The sequence below is a fragment of the Acinonyx jubatus genome, chromosome A2 (genome assembly GCF_027475565.1).
Source record: "Acinonyx jubatus isolate Ajub_Pintada_27869175 chromosome A2, VMU_Ajub_asm_v1.0, whole genome shotgun sequence".
Lineage (NCBI taxonomy): Eukaryota > Metazoa > Chordata > Mammalia > Carnivora > Felidae > Acinonyx > Acinonyx jubatus.
In genome coordinates, this window is record NC_069383.1 from 87,305,925 (window position 1) to 87,332,797 (window position 26,873).

Genomic DNA, 26,873 nt, shown 5'->3' on the forward strand with positions numbered 1-26,873 from the left:
CTGCCTACTGGGCCATACAACCCAGCATCTCATGATTACACAGATCTGTGTGGATGCTGTGTGGAGCCTCTGGATGAAAGAGAAGGGTGCTGGGTGGAGCCTCTGGCAAGCTCCAATAGCAGAGTGCCCTTCAGAGCTCAGGCAAACAACTCTTGGCATGCTACAGTGCCCTGGTAGAAGCTGAGCATTTCACCATGGGACATCATGTGTCACATGACCAAAATTACCCATTATGATGAAGTGTGTATTCTCAGACATACCAATTCACCTTCAGCTATCCATTTTAAAATTGAAGTGACACATTGGGGATCAATCTCAAATAGGTCCAGAGAACATCTGCAGGAACAGGTGGTCCAGATCCACTGTGGCACCAATGCCTCTTCCTCAGCTCATACCTATGGCTTCATGGGGTGTTTCCCCCACAATCAACTGATGGAGAAGGAAAAAGGCTGGCTTTGCTTCATGGATGGGTGAACTCTGCATGGAAGTGCCAAGTTGGAAATGGACTGTTGTTGCACTAGAACCCCACTCAGTGGAGCTGAAAGACACTAGTGAGTTGAAATCCTCCCAGTGGACAGTTTTGAGTGGTAGCACACTTCATGGGGAGAGAGAAGTAGCCCCAGGTAAGGTTACAGTCAGACTCAGGGGCAATGGTGAATGGCTTGGCTGGTGGGTCAGAAACCCACAAGGAACAAGACTGAAGAATCAGGAACAAGGAAGTCCATGGAAAAAGCAGGTAGAGGACATACGAGAGTGGGCACAGACTGTGAGGATCTTCTGCATCCAGATACAGGGGACGCACTAAATCACCATGTGGAAAGAATGGTGTCAGAAGACACCAGCCAGCTTTTGTACTTAGCTATTCCAGTGCTGCACAATGGGTTCAGGAATATCAGAGATTCAGGCTATGCAAGGGCCTAACAAATATGGGTAGAGGGAAAGGAAAGGAATCCTAGGAAGTTGAGTTTAAACTAGAAGGCGCTAAGTTAATCCTGAACTTGCCAGTTAGTTTCTACCACCAACAGAAGTGAAGTCTCAAAAGTTAAGTAGATAGGGAGGGAGGGAAAGAGAGAAAAAGAGTGAAAGGGAGGGAAGAAAGGAGGGAAAAAGGCAGGAAGGCAGGAAGGCAGGAAGGCAGGATTGAAGGAAGGAAGGAAGGAAGGAAGGAAGGAAGGAAGGAAGGAAGGAAGGAAGGAAGGAAGGGCAAGCGTCTGATGCTCTTTGCTTGGGATTGTCACAACCAAGATGCGTGTGAATTCCTTGTCTGGAGGGAAGGGTTTGAATCTTCACTTCTAAACAACTTCTAACTTCAGCTAACTTTGTAGTTTCCACTTGGTATCCTTTAAAAGAAATTTACTCTAATGTCAATCCATTAGTAGGAAACTGCCTCTTTTTGATGATCTTCTCCAAAAAATGGCTGCTGCATGTAGCAGAGTATTACAGAAAATTTATGAGTTCCAAAAAATGGTCACATCTTGAATTGTAAAGCAATAACTTAAAATTTCTCTTTGGTTATATCACTCGCACAGTGGCCCAGCTTAAAGACTCCTTTTGTGGGGCGCCTGGGTGGCTCAGTTGGTTGAGCATCCGATTCTTGATTTCAACTCAGGTCATGATCCCAGGGTCATGGGATTGAGCCCTGCATGGGCTCCATGTGAGTATAGCACCTGCTTAAGATTTTGTCTCTCTCTCCACTTCTGCCCCACCCCCCTGCTCACATGCATGCGTGCACGCATACTTTCTCTCTCTCTCAAAAAAAAAGATTCTTCTTGTGTATGTTCTTGCCCTGATCCTCAAGAGCAAAAATAAATTATTTTTTTATGCAGAAGAGTTGAGTCATGTTCCTGCTGCCTTACTTCCTCCAAGGAACTATCAGGGTCTCATCCTCTACCCTTTCTGCTTCTTCTTTCCCATCTTCTGCTCCGAGTTGCTCACCAACATATTTTCTTCCCTAAGGGGCATTCCAGGGTCAGCTTTTCAGTGAATACATATTTTTTTCACCCAAATACATAAGCATTAGAGATGGTGTATGTGAATTATCTATTACAGTGTCAGGCACATAAATGTTCAGTTGGTAGTTATTACCACAAAGTTTTAACAGTGAAAAGTAAAAGAGGAAAAGAAAAATCAATTTCTATCTCAAAGGGCACTATGTGTCTAGTAATCCCTGTAACTTTTGTCTTCATCTTCTTTATTCAGGTAGCTCTTAGTTATTGTGTGATGATGATGGAACCATATTTATAGCCTTATGACTGTCTTGCTAATGAGCGCCATTGGTCATAATTGCAAGTAAGAGGAAGCCAAGGCTAACCAATCCAACAGCCTGAGCCACACCACCAAGCATGTCCTCTTCTGAGTGGGATTCAGTGATAGATTTATCAAGATTACAATAAAAAAGTATATAACAAAAGATGGATGGATATTTCCAGAAAAAAAAAGTAGGTACTAATAACCAAGTATTCCACACTTAGATCCATTTAAAAGGAACTTTATATATAATGGAGAAATTCTGCATACAATCTTATTTCTATAATGGAGAGAAAGCAAATGTGTAGTAATAGGAACAGCTTTACAACAGTGGGCTTTTGGAATTTAATTAGCATATTTAATCTGTGAACTCAGTATTTTAGAGGCCATTTTGCCCAGGCTGGCATGGCATACATTGTTATAATTAAATCTATGACCCACTCATGCCTTGCCAGTCAGTTTTCTTTTTAATTTTGCAATGACTGTTTGAAATTTTACAAAATTTCAGTATTTACATAAAATAAATTGTAATTGAATCATGAATCCTATCTTCCCATAGAAAAGATTGACCAAAATTTCCTTACAGTTTACTAGCAACTCCCCAAGGAGTGGAGTTACTTTCTTGAGGGGTCTGAATGCTCCTGCACAGGAGCTCAGGTGAGTGAATAGGAAGTTTTCTAACCCAGAAGAGGCAACAATACTTCTTTTATATGCACATTTCCCTTATATGCTTTCATTTGGATACTGACAACCCCTATGGTTTCTGTCTCTGGCCTGAACTCCACACTTGTCTACCTAACTGCCTCCATGACCTCTCCTCTTAAGATACCTAAAAGAAATTTCCAATTTACCACACCTGAGCCCTTGATCTTTTCTCCCTTCCACTCTTCCAGACGTTCATGTCAAAAACCCTGGAGTTATCTTTGACTCTTTTATAATCGATACCTAATTAATTAGCAAGTCCTGTATATATCCTGAATCTGACAACTTCTCACCACCTCCACTATTAATATTCTTATGTGAGCCACCATTATCTCTCACTTGGATCATATGACAGCCTTCTAACTGTTCTTTCTGCTTCCATCCTCCTCTCCTCTATGGTCTATTAACAATGTATTATCCAGTGATCCTTTTCAAAATCTAAGCCAGATCATGGGACTCCCTGCTCAAAACTCTTCCACCTCACACAGAGTAAGAACCAGGTCCTTCAGTGCCCTGCAAGGCCACACATGATGTGGCCATCTCCTCTCTGATCCTACCTCCCACCACAGTTACCTTTGCTCCCTGTGCTCTAAGGACTTTGGCCTCCTTTGCAGCCGAGGCTCCTGTGCTTTGGAAGAAGGTGGGGGGCGGGGGGGGGGAGGAGATACTTAGTAGGAGCAAGAGAACACCAACAGTCTGCTACACCAATTCAGATTTTGAGATGACATAAGATATATTCCAGCTGCACTCCATAATATTATTACTTTCAGCCTATTATGTTCTGTGTAGGGATTTAAAGCATGTTTGCATATTCTTTGCTACCCTTTCTATCAAGAGAGGTGGGCCTAATTCCCTTCCTCTTATTTTTAAAAATTTGTTTCCATTTTATTTATTTTTTTATTTTTATTTCTTTTTTTAAATTTACATCCAAATTAGTTAGCATATAGTGCAACAATGATTTCAGGAGTAGATTCCTTAGTGCCCATTACCCATTTAGCCCATCCCCCCCCCCCGCCACAACCCCTCCAGTAACCCTCAGTTTGTTCTCCATATTTATGAGTCTCTTCTGTTTTGTCCCCCTCCCTGTTTTTATATTATTTTTGCTTCCCTTCCTTCATGTTCATCTGTTTTGTCTCTTAAAGTCTTCACATGAGTGAAGTCATAGGATATTTGTCTTTCTTTGACTCATTTCACTTAGCATAATACCCTCCACTTCCATCCACGTAGTTGCAAATGGCAAGATTTCATTCTTTTTGATTGCCGAGTAATACTCCGCTGTATATATATACCACATCTTCTTTATCCATTCATCCATCGAGGGACATTTGGGCTCTTTCCATACTTTGGCTATTGTTGATAGTGTTGCTATAAACATGGGGGTGCATGTGTCCCTTCGAAACAGCACATCTGTATCCCGTGGATAAATGCCTAGTAGTGCAATTGCTGGGCCATAGGGTAGTTCTATTTTTAGTTCCCTTCCCTTTAAATATAAGCAGGCCTAAATTGGTGCAGCCACTCTGGAAAACAGTGTGGAGGTCCCTCAGAAAATTAAAAATAGACCTACCCTATGACCCAGCAATAGCACTGCTAGGAATTTACCCAAGGGATACAGGAGTACTGATGCATAGGGGCACTCGTACCCCAATGTTTATAGCAGCACTCTCAACAATAGCCAAATTATGGAAAGAGCCTAAATGTCCATCAACTGATGAATGGATAAAGAAATTGTGGTTTATATACACAATGGAGTACTACAGGGCAATGAGAAAGAACGAAATATAGCCCTTTGTAGCAACGTGGATGGAACTGGAGAGTGTGATGCTAAGTGAAATAAGCCATACAGAGAAAGACTGATACCATATGTTTTCACTCTTATGTGGATCCTGAGAAACTTAACAGAAACCCATGGGGGAGGGGAAGGAAAACAAAAAAGAGGTTAGAGTGGGAGAGAGCCAAAGCATAAGAGACTCTGAAAAACTGAGAACAAACTGAGGGCTCATGGGGGGTGGGAGGGAGGGGAGGGTGGGTGATGGGTATTGAGGAGGGCACCTTTTGTGATGAGCACTGGGTGTTGTATGGAAACCATGTTGACAATAAATTTCATATATTGAAAAAAAAATAATAAATAAATATAAGCAGGCCTTAATCACAATGCTGCAAAAGCGATGCCGTCAGGAAGTGGAGAGAGTGCACAGAGGGACCACGTGTGGATGTTCCAGGTGAAAGCCACCAGCCAGCATCATCTCCAGACATCAGTGAGCCAGCCTTCAGGTGATTGCGACTCCGCTCAAGTTGCCCCAGGAGACACAGTGTGGAGCCGAGCCCTGCCCAAACCGCAGATCCATGAGCAAAACAAATGACTGATGTTTTTAGGCCATGAAGTCTGGGGTGGTTTGTTATCCAGCCATAGGTTAACTGGAACATCCCATTTCTGTGCCATTTGTGGTTCATATTTCTACAAGTTCGTATCTATTTCGCTGCCCTCCTCCTCCCATCCTTCAATTCTTTTTGTCTTCCTTCTCTTTAGAGTTTCTTTTGTTCTTTCTCCCATTTTATTATCATGATAAGCATTTTTAAATAAGGAGGTCTATCAAAAGAGACATACTGGCCACACACATTTAAGAACTGGTTTTTGATGCAACCACTTTTCATGATGTTGATGCGGTTTCAATTTCAACTACTCTGTGTGTATTAAATATATATAATGTTGTCATTCTAAACATTTTTGGAGAAGCTCCAATCTTAACTCCTACCAACCATATTTCACAGGCTGTTGTATGCACCACTGGTCTCCACCTGACCTGTCCTTTCTTTCCTAGGATAAAAGACACATTGAGGGGTTTTCTTTAAATTATAAGAATATAGCAACCAGAAGTAAAAATGCCACACATTTACTTACAGAGACCATCTCTGAACGTTGCTAACTGGCAATTTTTACTTCTTCATGACTGTCTCCAATTTGTGCAGTAAACTTGTGTTACTTTTATAATAAAGACTGATTCTTTAATAATATAAAGTAGCATTATGAAAAACATGTTCTAGAGCATTTTCTCTTTGGGGTGGAGGTCTTTTCACATCCTCTCCTTCTTAATTTCTTTCTTGTTTAACCCATACCTATGATAATGAAAGGAATTATGGCAACCAGCCCATGCTGCATGGAGCTGTGGACAGTACTGACTTCCATTCAACGGTTCCAAAGTTTTATTTGTAACTAAGCTGGGGGCTCCTTTCATGTCCCTCCTATTCTAGTGGTATCATACAATTTCTTTTTTATTGATACGTTTCACTTCTCCCATATAACTTTCCGTTAAAATATCACAATAAAAACCAACGCAATTACTCATATCTACTTATTCCTTTCTCTATAGGTCACTTCGGCTTATTGTTTTTACATTCAGAGGTATTTGTAGCAGCTGCCTGTTTTATCTCTTGAGACACGTGGCTCTTTCTCATGTCTTTTCATCCACTCGATGACAGGCTTCAGTTAGTCAATGTTGTTCAACTAACAAAAGACTGAGGTAGAAAGTAGCAGGGGTTTCTCTTTCAGCTTCCTTCCTCCTAGATGCCTATGGGGTTGGTACATCTCAGTTCCTCCGAGGCACTCTTCATTTCCAGCTGGATGAGTCCCAGGAGCTAGGATGGCTGAACGCTCCAACCCAGAGGAAGTGAACCTAAAAGGGCTCTGAAATTCCAGGGCACCCCTGAGCCACAGCAGTGCCCCTATTACTATGAAAGTCGGCCAAAAGTGATGAAATCATGTGTTTTGAACTAACGTTCTCCACAGAAATAAGACTCTAAGGGTGTCTGATTTTTCCTTTTGGGACCAGATACTAAATGGAACTTAGCCCATTTCTCTCGCTGCTGCTTCATATACTGGAAGGAATGTGGTGTATATTAACAGTGAAGAATTCTCATTTGAAAAATAAAATAAAATTAACTGCAGCTCTGTGGCAAATTGAAGAGCAATAGTTATGGCCACCTTCTACATATTTTCTTTTAACTCATTTCCAGATGGTTTCTTCCTCGCCATGTCAGGGACACGACTTTAAGAACTAAGACCTCTAACTCACTGTATAGCCCTGTTCTGACAAAGTCTACATTTATACTTGGCTGTACTCAGATCCCTAACTTTGATACAACCACCTACGTCACACTTCCACCTAAGCACTCCAGTGGCAACATGTTCAAAATTGAACTCATGATCTTCCTCATCCCACAGATCTAGTCCTTCTCCCAAGATTTCCTCTCTCATGGAATGGCCCTACCGATGCTGAGAGCACTTGTTGTCCAGGCCAGACATCTGACTCCTTCGACCACTTTGGTACCTTGTACACCCAACACAGTGCCTGGCACACAGCCGGTACTTGATATTTTTTGGATGAATATTGAATATTCGTATGGGAAATGTCATTAGACTCTCAGCCTCTTCAAAGACCAGTGAAATAGTTTGTGGTTCACCCAAAACCCAGGCAAACCTTCACTATCTCTAAAATCGACTCTGCTCATGCCAAAGCTACCACTATTTACTCAAACAGTTGAATGCCTTCTAAAATTCCCATCATTATTGTGCATCAACATGCAGTTAAATGAATGAATTGATTATAATTTTCTCTGCTCTACCAAATTTCTACTTCTCATACTGTGCTTCATGAATGTGTCACTGCTGGAAAATGAACACTAACTGGGTATTCAGGCCATTTAATAGCAAATTTGAGTGAAATGTTGGTATCTTGATAGGAAAGATTTCTTTGAGCTCTACTAAGCATTTTTGAAAGCAAAATGTGTCAGCAGACTGAAATTACATACAAAATTATCAAAACGATTTACATATGATAGTCCCACTTTGTAGCAGATGAAGCTTTCAAAATGTAGGGGAGGAAGCCGAATAACATCAACCTCTGGGCTAATTACTTCCAAGTCTCTGTTCATGGCTGAAGGCATAAAACGCAACCAATTATGATACACAACAGTGTGAGTGTTCAGCTAACACTAGAGGACACCATGACAGCCCTAACTGCACACCTGGGGGCAGCTGCTGCATTTCAACTATTTTAGAGACTTAGTACTTGATGAGATAAGGGATGCACTATTCCTGGACTTGATGCATTACTTTTCTTTGCACAGTATACGCAGGAGTGCATGCCTTGGAGAGACTAAAGAGGTTGCTTCTTACACTGGAGCTTTCCAAGCTCCAGACCTTAATTACACTAAACGGTTGTCAGTTAACTAAATCCATTGGAGGTACACCACTAATTGCTCAACCATCACACCTTGAAGGAAAAGTGTATGTCACTTGCTCTCTGATTCGATCACTGAGCTCATGCTTTCCACCATTCAATAAAATCCTGAAAAATAAGTAATGAAATCTGTGTGTGAACTAGAGCTCAGCTTATAAATCCTCCAATTAAAAAAATAAAAATCCAAGATATTGTGTCCATTTGAATAATTCCAAAATTTCCAACAAGAGTTATTTTCCTTAGGTATGGTTAGGGAAGAGTACCTCTTTCCTTTTTAGTTGGACTGTTTCTATATTCCTTCATTTACTTCTTTTCTAGGCCACAAATATTTTATGATAGCAATAGCCAACATTTACTGAGCACTTACTATGCCAGGTACCTTACTTAGATCAGAGTTTCCCAACCTCAGCACTACTGACATCATGAGCCAGGTAATTCTGTGCGGGACATGCATGTAAGATGTTTAGCAGCACTCCATCCCTCTTCCCTCCATGCATTCCAGAGTATAACAACTAAAAATATTTCCAGAAATTACTAAATATTCCATGGTGGGGAAAAACTGTTCTCAGTTGAGAATTACTGGCTCAGCTGTATCAACTTATTTAATCCTCCAAACTCTCCCAGGAGGTAAATTCTGCCCTCCACTGTACACGTAAGAAAACAGAGGCACAGGCAAATTCAACAACTTGCCTAAGGTCACACAGCTTGTAGAAACACAGCTGGTATTTGATCCAAAGTGGTCAGACTCCAGAGCCCCAACTCTTAACTGCTATCCTAGAGCCAACCCCCTTCTAACCTTAGGGCTTAATGAGAATAAGCTTGTTGGATCAGAATCCCTTCCAGAGCTATTGAAAAGCAATTTGCTTCTGCAATGAAGACTGGTTCATGGACTGAAAACTAACTTGAAAGCAAGAGGGAAGAGGGCCTAAGATCTCCACCTAACAAGGTATACCTGGGTCACAGCCATTCAAAGAAAACACTTTTCAAATGTATGGTCATCCATGTATTAAAACTCTAAAAACCTACAGCGTGGTAACTTTCTCCTTCTACCACCTAATCATTTTTAGATCTAGGCAGAATAAATGCTGAGCATAATTTAAATACCTCCTCTTTCTACAAATAATGCAACAGAACATCATTTTAGTTACATAACAAAGTGATTTCCTGATAAATTTCAACAGTATATTTTGTATGTTTTATATTTGGCGTTAGAAATTAAGATGTTTATAGTGTATATTAAAATTAGGGTTGAAAAAAGTTGTATTTTTTGTGATGAGAACTTTTACGATTTACTCTCTTAGCAAGTTTCAAATATGCAACACAAGGTTATTGACTGCAGTTGCCATACTGTACATCTTATCTCCATGACTTATTTATTTAACAACTGGAAGTTTGTACTTCTTGACTCCCTTCACCCATTTCACAACCCCCCGCCCCCACCAATGCCCTTCCCATCTGGCCGCCAGTCTGCTCTCTGTATCTAGGAGTTCGGTTTCATTTTAGTGTTTTCATTTCACATATAAAAAAATCATAGAGTATTTGTCTTGCTGTAACTTTTTTCACTTAGCATAACACCCTCAAGGTCCATCTGCATAGCTGCGATAACAAGATTTCATCCTTTTTATGACAAAGTAGTACTCCATCACATGTATGTACCACATCTTCTTTATCCATTCATCCATCGATAGACACTTAGGTTGTTCCATATCCTGGCTATTTTAAACAACGCTGCAGTGAACATTGGGGTGCATAGATCTTTTCAAATTATTTTTCATTTTCTTCAGATTAATGCTCAGAAGTAGAATTGCTGGATCATATGCTGGTTCTATTTTTAATTTGTTGAGGAAACTCCACATTGTTTTCCACAGTGGCTGCACCGATTCCCATTCTCAAAGCACCTCCTTTCTTCATGGAAATATCTGGCCCACCAGCCAGCCTAATTCTCATCATTAGACTCCTTCCTGTAATTGGAGATTCCTATCATCCAATTACACAATTCATTTGCGGATGACCCTTGTTAAAATGCTAATATCCATATTAAGCTCTGTTAGCCTTCATTTAAATAAATTAATCAAATTAGTGAGTCATTTAGCAAGCCATTAGAAACTGAATTATAAACAGAGAAGGTCTTATGGTCCAGTCAGGAGCAGGGAAACTCTGGTTACAAGGTCTTCTTCAGGGAAGCCTCCTGTGGGGCTGGTAGCACTGTGTGGGGCAGGTACAGGAGAGGCAAGGTGCTGCGGGACAGGTGGCCAGCAGTGAGGAGGAGGCAGAGTCACTTACATTCCTCTAAGTGTATTCTGCCTCCTTTCCGTCCTTCACGGCAGTTCCCTATTTGATAATTTCTTCTCCCTCTGACATTCCAGAATTCTTCCCTCGAAATGCAGATTGGGCCCAGCCTATCCAAGAAGACTGTATTGCAGGCCTGCCACTTTACAGTAAACTATGAGGGGCTGAAAACTCCCACCACTGCTCCTCCTTGAATCAGCTACCCAAGCTGATTTCTACTTCAATGATACATGGATTTCTTTGTGCAGGAAACCTAAGCCTGAAGTTGCAATGCACATGGCTCTCCCCTGGTCCTGGTTTCTCCAAACATCTTCCGCAACACAAAATTTCACCACCTTCTGTGGGAAATCTCAGGTAAGGTGGATGTTATCCTTTGGGAGGCAAACAGGAAGTCCATTCCTTCTCTCCCTCTTATTACCTCCAAACAAATGCAAGAACAGAACTGCTTGCTTTCTTTGATCCAGAAAGTGGCAGGCAGTAACCACATGAAGAGGTTTCCTATCTGGCAGTGACTATTTTGAGAATTTTTCTTCAAAAAAGGAAGGAAAGAATAAAATGCCCTTGAAATGTAAACTGGGCTCTGTAATCAAGCACTTTATATCTGCTCAGAACAATTTTCAAGTATTCAACTGCTAACAGAAAGCTTCTTCAAAATATGAACCGACAAAAAAAATCAGACCCAAGGTTCATAACTGATATAACAGGAAAAACTTTTATTGTGGAACTCTTAAAGTCCAGTGATTTAAGAAAGAAAACACGGATTAAAAAGCCAGGTTGGGTGGTTAATTGCAAGAGTGACCAGAAAAACCCCACACAAGCAGACTGCAGTTATCAAGCAGGCTTGGGGATGGAAAGTTGGCCTATATCTGATCAAACTACCTTGGGCCTTTTAAGAAAATCAGGGTGATGGCTAAGCATATACAAGCTTGGATTAAAAAAAAAAAAAACCTTCTATTTATTATATTTTGCAACTATGATCTTTTAAAACGGTGGCCTTAGGAAAATCTGCTTTGGCAAGCAACTGCAGAGGCTCCTGTGGAGAGGAAGTGAAAAGACTGGGCTTATATACAAGGGCTGCTGGCACGTTCAAAGCGCAGGGGATAGTTCACAGAGCAAAATGTAGTCCTAAGTAAATGGGTTTCAGGCAATTTCAGTGTTAAGATAACATCATTAAGAGTAGAACAGATTGTGCTCAAACCCTGCTGTTTATAATTAACACGTTGCTTCCAAATACTCCAGGGTCCCTGGTAAATAGTCTTCTGCTCACATCCACCCAGACCAATCAGAGTATTTTCATCAGATTCCATGCTGGGCCAGCACCTGTCTGGACAAATCCAATAGAGCCAAAGAACTCCTCTCCCTGGCCAGCTAAGTAGTTGGATGAACACAGCTTGGCTTAGTCATTGTCACAGTGTCCATATGGCTTTGAAGCTTGTTTTCACAAGAAATCATACAAGTATTTTATTATGTCAAAGTTCACCGTCCTATAAACAAAAATAGATAATATATGTTAGTATCCTCACCCCCTAGACTGCTCAGCTTTGTTATGTACGATTCTGGGAAGCACATGCAAAATTATTCACATCTAACGCTAACCAATCCTATAGTGCTATGAAAAGCACCACGATAGGAATGGTATTCATTTTATAAAACGTCACTAGGAACGAAGTTTCTTTAAAAACTGTCCTTTCTGCACCCCAACAACCCTCCCCCCTACCACCCCGACCCATGCATAAAGTTTGCTTTACTGGGGGAAAAAAAAAAAAAAAAGGGAACAAAGTTAGAACTATCCAACATTCTTTATTTCAATTATCCTACAGAAAGTTTAGATTTCATTTGAAAGCTATCTTCTTTTTGTCTAAAAACCGGAATAAAGTAATTAGAGATGCAAAAGTATTTAAATCTTCTGTGCTTCTGAACACTGTTTATCTTCCAAAACACCTGTTTTATCATTACATAATGCATAGCTGATCTGTCCTCATTTGTAGTTTTCATTCTTTTCAGTCTTTCAACACTGGGTGACCTGCGTGCGTATTGTAACTAAATCTGTATGATCCAAGAATATGGTACAACAAACAGACGATGTGAATGTATATTTTTGTACTCTGATGGCAGGCAGAATAAAATAGCAGAGGGACAGAGACATATAATTATTTTCCTTTCTCCAAACTCATTCTTCACCATAAATATTCAGACTTGGAGGTTTATTATTTGAATAAATGGTCAAAATAATTAGATATAATGATCTAGCAATAAGTATAAAATTAAAGCTTTAAAGTATTCAATTCTGCAAAAATAATCATCCATGTGAGAACAGCCTTTTAAAGATTCAGTAATTACATGCTCTTATTTATTAAACCATCATCAATTAATGTTTTTGTCTATCATTTTGTAATACACTTTCTAAAAAAGTTTCTAAGCAAATGACTGACATATCAAATGTTGTTGGAAATTTGGAATGGGGAACTGCGAATGCTGCTTATGAAAACACATTTAAAAATAGCTCAAATGAGACGCTATGGCTATCGTGGCACCTAATGTAGGACCAAAGAATACCTTAATTGTTTCATGACAATAGTTCCTCTGAAGAATACTAAACCTTTCCAAATGGTATAAAAACAATGCCAGGACAATCCTGTTATCATTAGCAGTAATTAAACAACTAAAAGTAGTTACTAAAATTTAAAAAAAAATCTCAGGCATAAAGACACAAATTGTATGGATATTATATCATACTCTATATTATTTTTATGTTTTTCTTCTGCTCAATTCCAGGACTTCCCAAATTTACTGGCAACAGCGTAACGCTAACTTTTTTTTCCCCCCCAAATGACAAAAAGTACAAACTTCCAGTTGGACAAAACTGTCAAAAAATATATATAAATCATGCTGGTCAAAAATCAGATCCTTTTTAGAGGATCTTACAAGGAAACAGATATAAAAGGCTATTTCAAACCATAGGCAAAAAGGGAAGGGGAATTGTTCATTTCTCCAGGCATCTATCCCCACAGTAACTTTGAGTCTTAATGTTACAAACCTAAAGTGACAAGGTAAAGTGGATTTAATGTTAAGTTTTATTGTTTTGGGCTTTTGGGTTTTTTGACATTGAGTGGGAAACGAAATTTAGAAGAAGCCAAGATTAAAACATTTAAAATTTAAAACTACAGGATTAGAGGGTATTATGTGATAAAATATGGGACTGTCATACAAAACAACCAATATGAAGACATACCTACAAACACTAAGAGGGAAAAGGAGGACAGAATTGCAACTCAGCACTGACCGCTCAGGACAAGCATCTGTGTAATGGACTAGGACCAGAAGAAAACGCAAACAAATGAAATACAGTGATTCGTTAGTGGCAGGACTCCTTTATTTTACTCAATCTAGTTGTATAACTTTAGCATCATTTGTGGAAAAGTTTTCTTTGCTAGAACGAATGGACTGACTTAAAAACACTACACTACCTGACTGTATCCATTTATAAAAGCTTCACTATAGCCCATTTCTTTGCTTTGTCACTGGGAAGTACTCAAGCAAACTGAATGACACCCTTAAGATTTTTGGACTTTTTCAAGGCAGTAAATTACTCAGGAATTGAATATATAAGATCATTCCTTTAAGACACATTTACTGAGCCTGGTGGCTCAGTCAGTTAATTCACTTGATTTCGATTTGACTCTTGATTTCGACTCAGGTCATGATCTCACAGTTGATGAGATTGTGTCCCACATCGGGCTCTGCACTGACAGTGCGAGCCTGCTTGGGATTCTCTGTCTCCTCTCTCCCTGCCCCTCCCTTGCTCACGCTCTCTCAAAATAAACATTTAAAAAAATGTTTAGTCTTAGAAGGAAAAAGAAACACTTAATGCCCAAGATGTATAAATGTCTTTCTCCATCATCTCTCCATCCTCCAATGTAAACAGGTGACTTGGTTACTGACCCCACATACCTTATTCTAGCGGCAGAATTTGAAAGAATAACTACAAGGACATCAAAACTTAGGTCACACGTTCCAAAGATTACAGGACTTGGAGACACAATTTGCTGTAAAGAATGCTTTAACTTACAAAGAGTGTTATGTACTTTATACATACTTTCTCTGGCTTTTCATGGCTTCAGATGCCATGAAATTTATATAAATCAAATTCATATAAATATGATTTTAAGATTTTGGATAGTTTTTGTACAGGTACAAGAGATACTTGCTCTTTTTTATTTTTTAAGTGTTTTTTTTTTTTTTTTTTGAGAGAGAAAGAGAGAGAGAGAGAGAGAGAGAGAGAGAGAGAGAGAGAGAGAAAACAGGGGAGGGGCAAAGAGAGGATGACAGGCTGACAGTAGTGAGCCCGACGCGGGGTCAAACTCACCAACTGTGAGATCATGACCTGAACTGAAGTCAGACGCTCAACCAACTGAGCCACCCAGGCACCCCAGAAATGAATTATTTTCTAAAGTAAGCATACAGAAAAAAACAGGATAAACATAAATAATATGTTTATGACAATATGTTAGTGACAATTTGCCTCGGGGTAATCAATTCCTTTTTTTCCAAGTTTTTATTTAAATTCCAGTTAGTTAACATAGAGTATAATATTAGTTTTCGGTGATTCAACACTTACACACAACACTCAGTGCTCAACACAAGTGCCCTCCTTAATCCCCATCGCTATTTCTCCCATCTCTTCCGCCTTCTCCCCTTTGGTACCCATCAGTTTGTTTTCTATGGTTAAGAGCCTGTTTCTTAGTTGTCCTCTTTTTTTTCTAGGAGTATTAATTCTTAAATCAGAATTCAGAATATTCTAATACACGTTAGTTACATGGCATATGTCTAAAGATTTAATTTTCCCTTTATCCTTTTATTTCACTTTGTTGATTCTTTTACTACCCTGAAATATGTTTTTTTCTCATGGGATGCTATTTTATTTCCTTTTACTTTTGTGGGCAGTTTGATTTTTTAGTTTGGTTCTTCTGATAACTTGCAACCAGACAACTTTAAGTTTCAATCTTGTTATCTTGTATTGTCTTCCCAAGGACTATGTAAGAAAGAAACTTAAAACTACCATTCACATTAAGAACATCCTAAGGACAATAATTAATAAGCTTCTCATCAGCTGTCTTTGCCCATATACTACCTCCATATTTTGTACTTCTTTAAAGCCTCCAACTGCTTCTCTGTCCAAACTTTCTCACTGTTCCTTGGTCAATAAAGTTCTCTGTCTTCTGTCTCTCCCATGTATGTTTTTTCTCTTCTGGGTTTAAATCTGGCTTCCCCTGAAGGACCTTGCCTCTTCTTCAGTTCTTTCCAATGTCCTGTTCGGTAGGGTTGGTGTCCTGGTACCAAAAGCTCTGCTCCTCTGAGACTCAGATCATTCCACTCACCACCTTGTATCGCCCTGCCACTATCTTAGTCACTGAAAACTATAGCACCCAGTTCAGTCCTCCTCTCCATCCCAAGATCTGTATCAGCCTTAGTGACTTCACTGCACACCTGTCTTACTTACCTTCAATGGCATTATCTTTTTAAAAAAAAACAAAACATTTTTTAATACCTGTTTATTTTTGAGAGAGACAGAATGCGATCTGGGGAGGGGCAGAGAGAGAGGGAGACACAGAATCCAAAGCAAGGTCCAGGCTCTGAGTGGTCAGCACAGAGTCCAATGCAGGGTTCGAACTCAGGAACTGTGAGGTCATGACCTGAGCTGAAGTTGGACACTGAACCGACTGAGCCACCCAGGCACCCCAATGACATTCTTTTCTACTCTTATGATCACACTCAGAAATATTCCACTTCTAAAAACATAAATTCAGGCATTCTATCCTCTGATCCCCAAGCTCTTTCTTTAAGCTATCTGGAACACCTTGAAACAGGTCACAAGCCCCTTCACTTTCTCCTGATTTCCAAATACTTCATGAGTCTTACATTCTAGGCACTGAACTACTGGCCCTCTACTGGCTTCACTTCCTTCCTTCCCTTCCTAGCTCAGACTCCATGGTTATTTTACTTTAAGTACTCACTTGCTAGCATCCACCAAATTCACCTGGCAAAACCCCAATCCTCTGTGATTTCAATAATGTCCCTTTGCTGTCCCAGTACCAGGGACATATGGAATACTACTGGAGAGGATCACAAGTTTCACAGACTGGTACCACTGTAAATTCAAGGTCAGGAACCTTAAATAGGCCCTCAATACTCCCAGCAAGTTGCTTTTCCTGGTAGCACTTTCTTCCATTCCCCACAGCAGTTATTTCAAATACCCATGTTCCTCTCAGACTGCTATTACTTTGTCCTTGGTCTCAAATTTGCCTCCTTCTTTACAGGCAAAAAAGACAACACAAGAATACCCTCAACTTCTTGCCACCAAATTCCAAACTCAGCTCCATCTGAATCCACTTTTTCTTCATGTTATAATGCAAGAAGAGTTCCCTCATCCAGCTCATCCAGAGCTATTTCTTTCAACTCGTTTCTAAATGCCATGTTGATAAACCATTTCAAGGACTTGAGGCTTTAATCTCTGTCTCTCGTATCATTGATTCTCCTCTATCACCCCTTTCCCATAAGCATTTAAATATATTCAAATATTTAAATAATAATACCCCTCTCACAACTTCACAACCCCTTTAGTAGATAAAAATCCTCTCTAACAAAAAAACAAAAAACAAACAAAAATAAACTGGAATACAGGCTAATGAGGATAGGTTGTATCTGTTATACTTGTTGCTATATCCCCCAAAGCCTAGCACAGTGATTATAATGGGCAACATAATAAATGTTAAATGAACAAATGAATTAAAAGCATTCTATTTGCTGCATCAATTTTCTTCTAAATACTATAATCTCTGACTTCTAACCCACTGTAGTCCTGTAAATGTTCCCAATAAAGTTACAAATGACTGTTTTATCATTAAAACAGATGTTTGATTTCCTGGCAGCAATTGCCAGTTTTGACCATTACTCTCTTCCTTTAGGTTTTCCTACTTTTCTTGGGTATATAACTCCATACATAATGGAGTTATATACTCCATATATAATGGATACTTAAGCCTGTATCAAGAGTACTTTTATGTTTTTACCAAACTTCAAAAGTATGATTTTTAATACCTGCACAGTACTTTTCAAAAATAAGAACATACAATAAATTAGCGATCCATTCTCTTGTTTTGAACATTTAGGTTGTGTCCTCTGATCTAATAATTCATTCTCTACCACAGGTGTCAGCAACAGACACACCTACCTCTTCTTTGGTAACTATCCTTGCGATCTCTTATCTCCACCATACCTCAGTTTGGAATGAAATGGTCTCTTTAGCCCCCTTCTTGTTGCTTCCCCCAAACACAAGCCCACAATGGTTCCTTTTCACCAGAAGTTTTACTGATAATCATTATAGGAAAATATGTACTATTTATATATTTCACACATACTAACTTTAAAGCATCGTGTTGAAGTTTGAGGTAAGGCAGCGATTGACATACAGTCTCTGCTTTGAGCTTTGTGGACTTATATGGTAGAAAGAAAGATAAAATCTAATTATTGAATTAATTACTTAATTAAAACTATGATAAGTAACAGAAGAAAAGAATGAGACCAGTTTACCTGTATAGTGTGATTGGTGGGGGGGAGGTGGGATGATGGTGGTTTAAGAACACTTTTCATTTAAAATGACATTAAAGGTTAAGCTGCAGTTAGCTAGATAAAGGAGTGGAGGAGTTGGAAAGTGCTGCATTTGCAAAGATGGGAAGCAGAATGGTGAATATGAAGAATTAAAAAAAAGCCAGCTGGGTTAAAGTGCAAATACCAAGAGTAGTGTTTGTACTAGATGTGGCCTGGGCAACAAAGTGATGTGGCAGGGGCCAGATCACTTGGGGTCTTGTAGGCTACTTTAAAGATTCCTGTTTTTTTTTTTTTTTTATCCTAAGAGTCATGGGAAATTATTGAAGACTTTTTTTTTTAAGTATAATTGATGTACAATGTTATATTAGTTTCAGGAGTACAAGACATATTGATTCAACAATTCTATACGTGACTCAGTGCTCACACAAGTGAGGTCACCATCCGTCACCAAACATTACTGCCATCTTATTGACTATATTTCCTGTTATTTTTCATCTCCATGAATTATTCACTTTGTAACTAGAAGCTTTTACTTCTTCATCCCCTTCCCACTTCCCCTCTGGCCACCACCTATTTGTTGTCTGTATTTAAGAGTTTGTTTTTTAGGGATGCCTGGGTGGCTCAGTTGGTTAAGCATCTGACTTGGGCTCAGGTCTTGATCTCGCAGTTTGTAGGTTCAAGCCCCACATCGGGTTCTGTACTGATAGCTTGGAGCCTGGAGCCTGCTTTGGATTCTGTATCTCCCTCTCTCTGCCCTTCCCCCATTTGCAATCTGTCTCTCTCTCTCTCAAAAATAAACATTAAAAAAATTTGTTTAAAGTATTTCTTTTTTAGATTCCACACATAAGTAAAATTATATGGTATTTGTCTTTCTCTGCCTAACTTATTTCACTTAGCATTATACTCTCTAGATCCATCCATGTTATTGCAAATGGCAAGAACTCGTCTTTTTTTATGACTGAGTAATATCACATTGCATATATGTACCACATCTTTATCCATTCATCTATTGATGGACACTTGGGCTGCCTCCATACCCTGGCTATTGAAAATAATGCTGCAATAAGCATAGTGGTGCATATATCTTTTCTAATTAGATTTTTTCATAAGGAATTAATATCCAAAATATATAAAGAACTTACATCATTCAACACCAAAAAAATATCCAATCCAATTAAAAAGTAGGCAGAGAATTAAAAGATGGATTTTTCTAGAAAGATTAAAAGAGATTTAAAAATGAGCAGAGGATCTGAACACTTTTCCAAAGAAGACACGTAGATGGCCAACAGACACGTGAAAAGATGCTCAACTAATCATCAGAGAAACGCAAATCAAAACCACAATGAGGTATCACCTCACACTGGTCAGAACGGCTAGTATCAAAAATACAAGAAGTAACAAGTGTTGACAAGGATTTGGAGAAAAGGGAATCCTCAAACATTCTTGGTAGGAAGGTAAATTGGTGCGGCCACTATGGAAAACAGTACAGGGGTTCCTCAAAAAATTAAAAATAGAAATACTATATGATCCACTAATTGCACTATACAGTATTTATCCAAAGAAAACAAAAACACTAATTCAAAAAGATACGTTGAAGACTTTTAAGTAGGAGGATGACATTATATTTTTATAAGATCATTCTGGCTATAGTGTGGACAACAAATTCTAAGGGGATAAGAGTAGACAGAAGACCAATTAGGAGGCTACTAGAGAAAAGATGATGGTGGCTTGGTCTAGAGAGGTAACAAATAGTATATGTGAATGAATCTGAGATATATAGGAGGGACTTGGTAATCAATAGGACTAATGCTTGGATGCTGGGAGTGTGGGAGAGAGAAAAGTCAAGAATGACTCCCAGGTCTCAGGCCAGCACCATGTAGCAGACTACAGTGCTAACCACTGAAATAGGGAATCCTGGAGGAAAGCTGGAACATTCCTTTTTGTTGGTAGGCAGAAGCAGAGGTTAGAATTCCTGAGTTCAGTTTTGGAAATATATTGATAGAGCTGAGAAACATCCAATAAAGGTCAAGAATATCAGAAAAAAGGTCTGGCCTTTAAAAACTGGAGAGTTATTAATATAGAAATGGTTAAGTCATGGGTATAGCTAAAATTGCTTAAGGAAGAAGTACAATATGAAAAGAGAAAAGAGCCTAGCCTCAAGGACCAGCTAGATTTAAAGGTCAGGTGGAAAGGAAAAACTGGCAAAAAAGCCTTAGAAAACACAACCAAAGAATAAAGAGGAAAACCAGAAGACTGGAATCATGGGCTCTAAGAAAACAGAGTTTTAAAAAAGAGAGTGGTCCACAGCGTTAGATGCCACTGAGAAGCTCTTGTTTTGACAGACATACTTTCTTCCCTAGAACTTCTAAAATTCTAGAAGTACTCATAATTAGTTTCATCCATTTGTACATGAAAGGCCGCGAAATACTTGAGACGGTTACCAAATCTTTCCTAAGGCTTTTCTCTCATCCCTTAGGGATGAGACATGGTGTCTCACTCCACCACTCTCCTCCTGCCCTCTCCCCGAAACACCGGCACCTCCCACTTGTCAAAGCCCCTCTTAAAACGCCAAGCACAGGACAGCACAACAGATTTGTTCTGCTTATGGCAATGCACAGGAGACCTATTACCTCCCTTGAATGAGACACCAGCTAAAATGCTCAGGACTTAAGCCAGGTCTCTCCCACCCTGTTTTAGTACATTTGAGGTTTTTTTGGAGTCAATTGTCCATTAAATCCTACATTGCTGCTATGAGACCATTATTCCAGTCTGGTAAGGTCTCTCAGAATCTTCCTTTTTGCCATCTAATATATTAGCTAATTTTCCCAATTTCGTGTCATTTGTAAATTTGATAAGAGGGTTCATCGTACAGTGAAACTTTTTCATTCTTGGCACTTAAATGATCTTCTCTTGCTTAAATGACTAATGACATTACATTAGGAAGAACATTAATTTTTATATTTAGTGTATCATTTACATAATTCAAGACATTTTACATTAATGATGATTCTATGCTTACCTAGCAATAGCTCTGATGAAATCTAGAGATACAGTGCATTTGTATTTTGGTCCATCAAGCTGATCGTCGTGACCAACCAGGGTTAATAGCTGAAGGGTCACTAGAGAGGTAATCTAAAAATAAGAAAACATTTTTATGAGATGTTTTAATGGGATTACATGATGACCTCATTTCTAAAACATTTTACAGCTCCTGGGTAAAGATATATAACTGAATTCATAAGAAAATCTGCAAAGAATATAACTTTGAATTTGTATACAGATATTTGTACATATACTTAAAGTCCTGGTTAAACTAACAAGAAGCTTTAAGGATTCCATTAGAGACAGCTTTGTTTCATTAATGACTCACACAATTGCTAACCTTTAAAATATACTAATAAAGCACATTCTTTCTCTACTCAGAATTTTATGGGGTTTCTATCTTAATATCTCAGAATATCAAATCTGTACTGCCTTGAGAATTGAGCAGTTACAATATGGATGTGGGCCTTTTTTAGAGTGCGGTAGCTGGTTAAATGAGAGATAAATACATCCTTCAGGCCTAGGCTTAGTCTTACTTTAAAGCTGATCACCAATTGGGTAGTCAGAAAAATACCAGAAGGATTAGTGCTGGTGGAAACAAAAATGCGTTCTGACAGGTCAAATCAAAATATAAGACAATGTCACATTTGGAAGGCCAACAAAAGTATTAAGTATGATAAAATCCAAGAAAGAAAGCTGATTCAAGAGGTGAAATTCTTTGAGCAGCCCATTCTCTTCTCCCTATTTCTTCTCCTCATCTCCTGGACAATAGGAGAAGAGATCAGCAATGGCAACAAGAAAAGATTTGGAGACTTGCTTCATGGCAATTGAAGGGATAAGAGTTTTTTAAAACCTGTAATACCTAGTGACAAGTCTTAGGAATTAAAAATACTTAATTTGAGACTAAAACTTTACAGATGCTTGGTAAACATTCCATGAGTGATTAAAAACAGTAATAGCAGTAATGATTTGCTTGGTACCAAGTATTCTATACACAGTATCTCATTTATTCCTCATAACCTTAGAAGGTGGACACTGTTACACTCACTTAGTGATGAGCCTTAGAGGTGGTAAGTAACTTGCCCCAGATCCTAGAGCTGGTGGGCAGCTTAGCAAGAATTCAAATCTAGAGTCCCTGCTCATCCTACTATACCATACAGACTGGAGTCTCCTCCCATTACAATTTTTAGGAGAAAAGTGTTAGGCAGTGTTCAGTCAGCTGTCATTGCTTTATTAGCAAATTAAAAAATGAACAGATGGTAGATACCACAGTATTTTATATACAGAAAATTCTATATTTAGCAAATACGAAAAATTTTTGCTAATTAGAAAAACACTTTGTGTTAATATATCCAAATATGAAGCTCTGCACTCAAAAAGTTAAGACTTTAATTTCTAATTCAGTATCACAAATTAGGTTAAGTCTTGAAATCTTTTTTATCAATGTTCTCTGTGTTGAAACAGTTCTGCATTCTGCAGCTGTTATACACTGTTTTACAAGTCTATTAGATCAAGCTTATTTACATGGCTGAAATCTTACATACTCCATTTTTTATCTATTTCATCTACCAAAATTTACAAAAGGAATTAAAATTCTCCCATTTTGAGGAGTTTGTCCTTTTTGTAGTTGTTAATTTTTGCCCTATGTTTTTGAACCTGTTACTAAATGCATACACTTAAAAATCACTGTTTTGTTGGCAAATTAAACCTTTTCATTATTATCTAATGGTCGCTTTCTTCAGTAACGCCTTTGACCTACAATGTATTTTTTTCTAATATTAATATAACCTATATCAATATCTAATAATATTAATATCTAATATTAATATAACCTATATCAACATTCTTTTAGGTGATAATGTTTTCCTTTTACACCATCTTCCTTTCAAATTTGTTATTTTCTTTTTCTTTAAAGTTTATTTATTTTGAGAGACAGAACGTGAGCAGAGGAGGGGCAGAGAGAAAGGGAGAGAAGGAGAATCCTTCTGACAGTGCGGAGCCGGATGCAGGGCTCAAACTCACAAACAATGAGATCATGACCTAAGCTGAAATCAAAAACTGTATACTTAACCAACTGAGCCACCCAGGTGCCCTGCAATTTTTTAATTTTCTTAGTTTTAGATAGTTCTCATGTAAACAACATGTAGTGCAATTTTTTTTATAGCCAGTCTGACAATCTTTACCTTGCTCCATTTGCCTTTATTGTAATGATGTTCTAAAATTTTTCTTTCTACCACTGTCTTTTCTTTTTTCTTTTCAAAAATTTTTTTAACTTTTTAAATGTTTTATTTATTTTTAAGAGAGCGAGCACAAGCAGGGGAGGGAGAGATGGGGACAGAAGATCCAAAGCAGGATCTGTGCTGAGAGCAGCAAGCACAATGCGGGGCTTGAATTCACAAACCGTGAGATCATGACCTGAGCCGAAGTCACGCTTAACCGAAAGAGCCATCCAGGCACCCTATGTCTACCCTTCTATTTGTTCCTCTGTGTCTTTCTTGTCTTTTATTGCACTAAATTATAATACTCTTCCGTTCTATTGTTTGTTCTACTATCTTGAAAGTAGTTATATACTCCAATTCTAATTTGTTTTGATTTCTTCTTTAGCTCCAAAGCTATTTTAGAATTCTTTTTTTTTTTAATGCTTATTTTATTTTATTGAGAGAAAGACAGAGAGGGGGAGTTGGAGAGAAGAATCCCAAGCAGGCTCGGCACTGTCAGCATTTGTGAGATCATGACCTGAGCCAAAACCAAGAGTCATACGCTTAACCAAATGAGCCACACAGGCACCCCAGAATTCTTCTTTAATTTCCAACTCATGAAGTTTTTCCAGTATTTTTAAATTTGGGGTTTTTTTTTTTTCGGGGGGGGGGTGGTTTCTGGAAATCACAGGATATGGTCTGTATACTAAGCAATCCCTTGACATTTGTTGAGACAAATGGGTTCTCCAGGAGGAAAGAAGAGTGCACAGGGACCTGAATGTCACTGTGACAAAGAATGGAACTGACCACAGTTGTCACCCTGCCTGTCCAGGCTGCCAGGCCTCTTCTCTCTTTGTCCTCAAAATGTCTCCAGTCGATGGCAAGTGAACACAAAACATACCCACAAAATGTACTGACCTCACGCCAAGCAAACAAGATGGAATGAGATAAAAGTCTTCTCTCATGCATAAGTACCTACATGATATAGCCTCCATTTTGCCTCCTTGCCTGCAAAACCTAAAATATTTACAATGTGGCTCTTTACTGAAAACGTCTGCCAACCCCTGCATCAGAAAACTGTTAGGTTCAGATGACTGATTTAACCAATGTGGAAGTCGAGATGCTCACTTACTTGCCCAAAGTGATAATGACTGGATGGTACCAGAAACTCAAATGGCTAGGATTTAGGTTTCCTAACTACAACTCCAAAACCTCTGAAAAGCATGTAGTGCTTTCTGCCTTGAATCAGTTTTACTTTTCCTTATATCCTCATTGGATGAGGTAACAGTCTAATACAACCCATTAGACATTAGCTCTCTTAGCTGTGATCACAGTTCAGTTATGATTTTCTTAGTAATATTTTATATGCATATGAATAAGGTTAATGAAAGGTAAAAAAACAAATCATGTCATTCAACATTTTTACAAAAGATAAGAGTGTCCACTTACCTAGTTTAGGAATTAAGTTCATTGAAACAAAAATGATTAAAATTAAATTGGTTGTTAAAAATGTGTGAAATAGTGATGTGCCGATCAAATGAGGCCATGTGTAAAGCACTTAGCACAGGGCCTGGGACACAGTATTCAGTAATATGAGGTATTATTTATATTGTTACTACCTATCAGCATTATTTTTCAACTTCAAATTAAATGAGTTTATTTTCTAACAGCCCATTCATTTAGTTAAAACACACTATTACTTAAAAACACTGAATTTCCTATAGCTTACTGAAAAATATACCATGCTTAACTTGTTTAGAAAACATAAAATTTAAAATTACCTGCAGATTAAAAACATAACCAATTAAAAATTATATGGCCAGATGTAGAGAAAATTAAGGAATGTGAGAACAGTTCTGAAGAAACTACCCAAAATGCAGACTAAAGAGATACAAAGAGGGAAAATATGAAAGAGGTTAAAAAATAGAGAAGACAAAGGCCATACCCCAATCAAAGATCTAGAAGGAAAACGGAGTTGGACAAAAAGGGGCACAAATAGTATCTGAAGAGATAATGGATGGAAATTCATTTGAGGAGATGAAAAAACACTAAAGCACAGAATTAAAGAGTTAAATAAATCCAAAGAAGGAGAAATCAAAACAAATCCACACCTAGATACATCATCGTGAAAGTGTAGCACACAGAAGATAAGAGGAGTTCACTAGAAAAGAAGGGGCGCCTGGGTGGCTCAGTAAGTTGAGCATCTGACTCTTGATTTTGGCTCAGGTCGTGATCTCACAGTTTATGAGACTGAGCCCCTCACGCTTGGGATTCTCTCTCTCTCTCTCTCTCTCTCTCTCTCTCTCTCTCTCTCTGCCTCTCTCTTGCTTTCTTTCTCTCTCTCAAAAGAAATAAACTTAAAAAAAATAGCTAGAGAAGAAAACACAGTATCTTCCAACAAGTGGCAGTTGGACCTACAGATTTCTTAAGAACGATGAAAACCATACAACAGTGAAAAGGTATCTTCAATACATGGTGGAAAATAACTCAGAACTGTACACCCAGAAAAAAAAATGTTTTAATATTGAAGATGAATTAAACACAGTTCCAAACAGAACCAAATGTTTACTACCAAAAGATCCCTACTTAACGAAATTCCTAAAACATACCTCCAGGTGAAGGGAAGTGATCCCATCAAAAGGTCTGAAATGCAAGATGGAATGAAGAATAAAGAGAACAGAAAATATGATGGTAAATCTAAATGAATTTGCCTGCAGAAATGATAATAATGCATTGTGGGGAGAAAAATAAGATCAGGGCTTCTGGGTGGCTCAGTCAGTTGAGTGTCCACTTCTTGATTTTGGCTCAGGTCACGAACTTGCAGTTTATGGGATCAGGACCTGAGCTGGGCTCTGTGCTGACAGTGCAGAACCCGTGTGGGATTCTCTCCCTCCCTCTCTCTCTGCTCCCTTCCCTGCTCATGCTCTCTCTCAAAATATATAAACATGAGAAGTAATTAATTAATTAACAAAAATAAGAGTAAAGTGCACAATACCAGTAATATGTAAATTGGGAGTATCGAAAATGAAGTTAAAATGTTCTAAGGTCCCATGGTATCTGAGAAAAGTAAAAGTACTTACTAAATTTTGACTTCAATAAGTATGAATGTTATAATTTTTAGAATAACAACTAAGAGAATAAAAACAAGAGTATGTGTTTCTACATTAGTAAAGAGGAAAAACTGAATTATAAAAATAATCCAAAAGAAAATAAGAAACAAAAATAGGTAGGTGAAATAGAAAGTATAAAATCATAGATATAAACAAAATTACATTAGTAATCATAAGTAAGCTAACTGCTGCAAATAAAAAACAAAGACTGACTGATTGAAAAAAATAAATCCAACTATCTACTGTTTGGGAGAGATACCTCTAAAACAGAAGAATATGGAAAAGTGAAAAGTCAAAGGACAGAATGAGATACATCAAACACTAAAAAGAAACATGAAGGTATAGCAACACAAATAAAACCTGATTTTAAAGGCAGTTTAAAGAAAGGTTCACTTAATAATGAGAACATGCAGGCCCTCCGTGCTCGTATCTCTTATGAG

General features: G+C 38.3%; 1 protein-coding gene across 4 annotated transcripts in view; it reads right to left on the reverse strand.

The window, feature by feature from the left end:
• The window catches only part of ORC5 (origin recognition complex subunit 5), a 144,658-nt gene that overhangs the window by 53,562 nt on the left and 64,223 nt on the right, over positions 1 to 26,873 (reverse strand). The window contains exons 13-14 of one of the 4 annotated variants that reach the window (XM_015077724.3): positions 21,103 to 21,215; positions 11,174 to 11,959 (exon numbers count right to left, since the gene is read on the reverse strand). In XM_015077724.3, the coding sequence (XP_014933210.1) occupies positions 11,914 to 11,959; positions 21,103 to 21,215 (159 nt within the window). In that variant the 3' untranslated portion in view covers positions 11,174 to 11,913. Of the gene's footprint in view, positions 1 to 11,173; positions 11,960 to 21,102; positions 21,216 to 26,873 lie in introns of those variants that run through there. The other 3 variants (XM_053218591.1, XM_027071722.2, XM_027071723.2) reach the window with 3 other exon arrangements.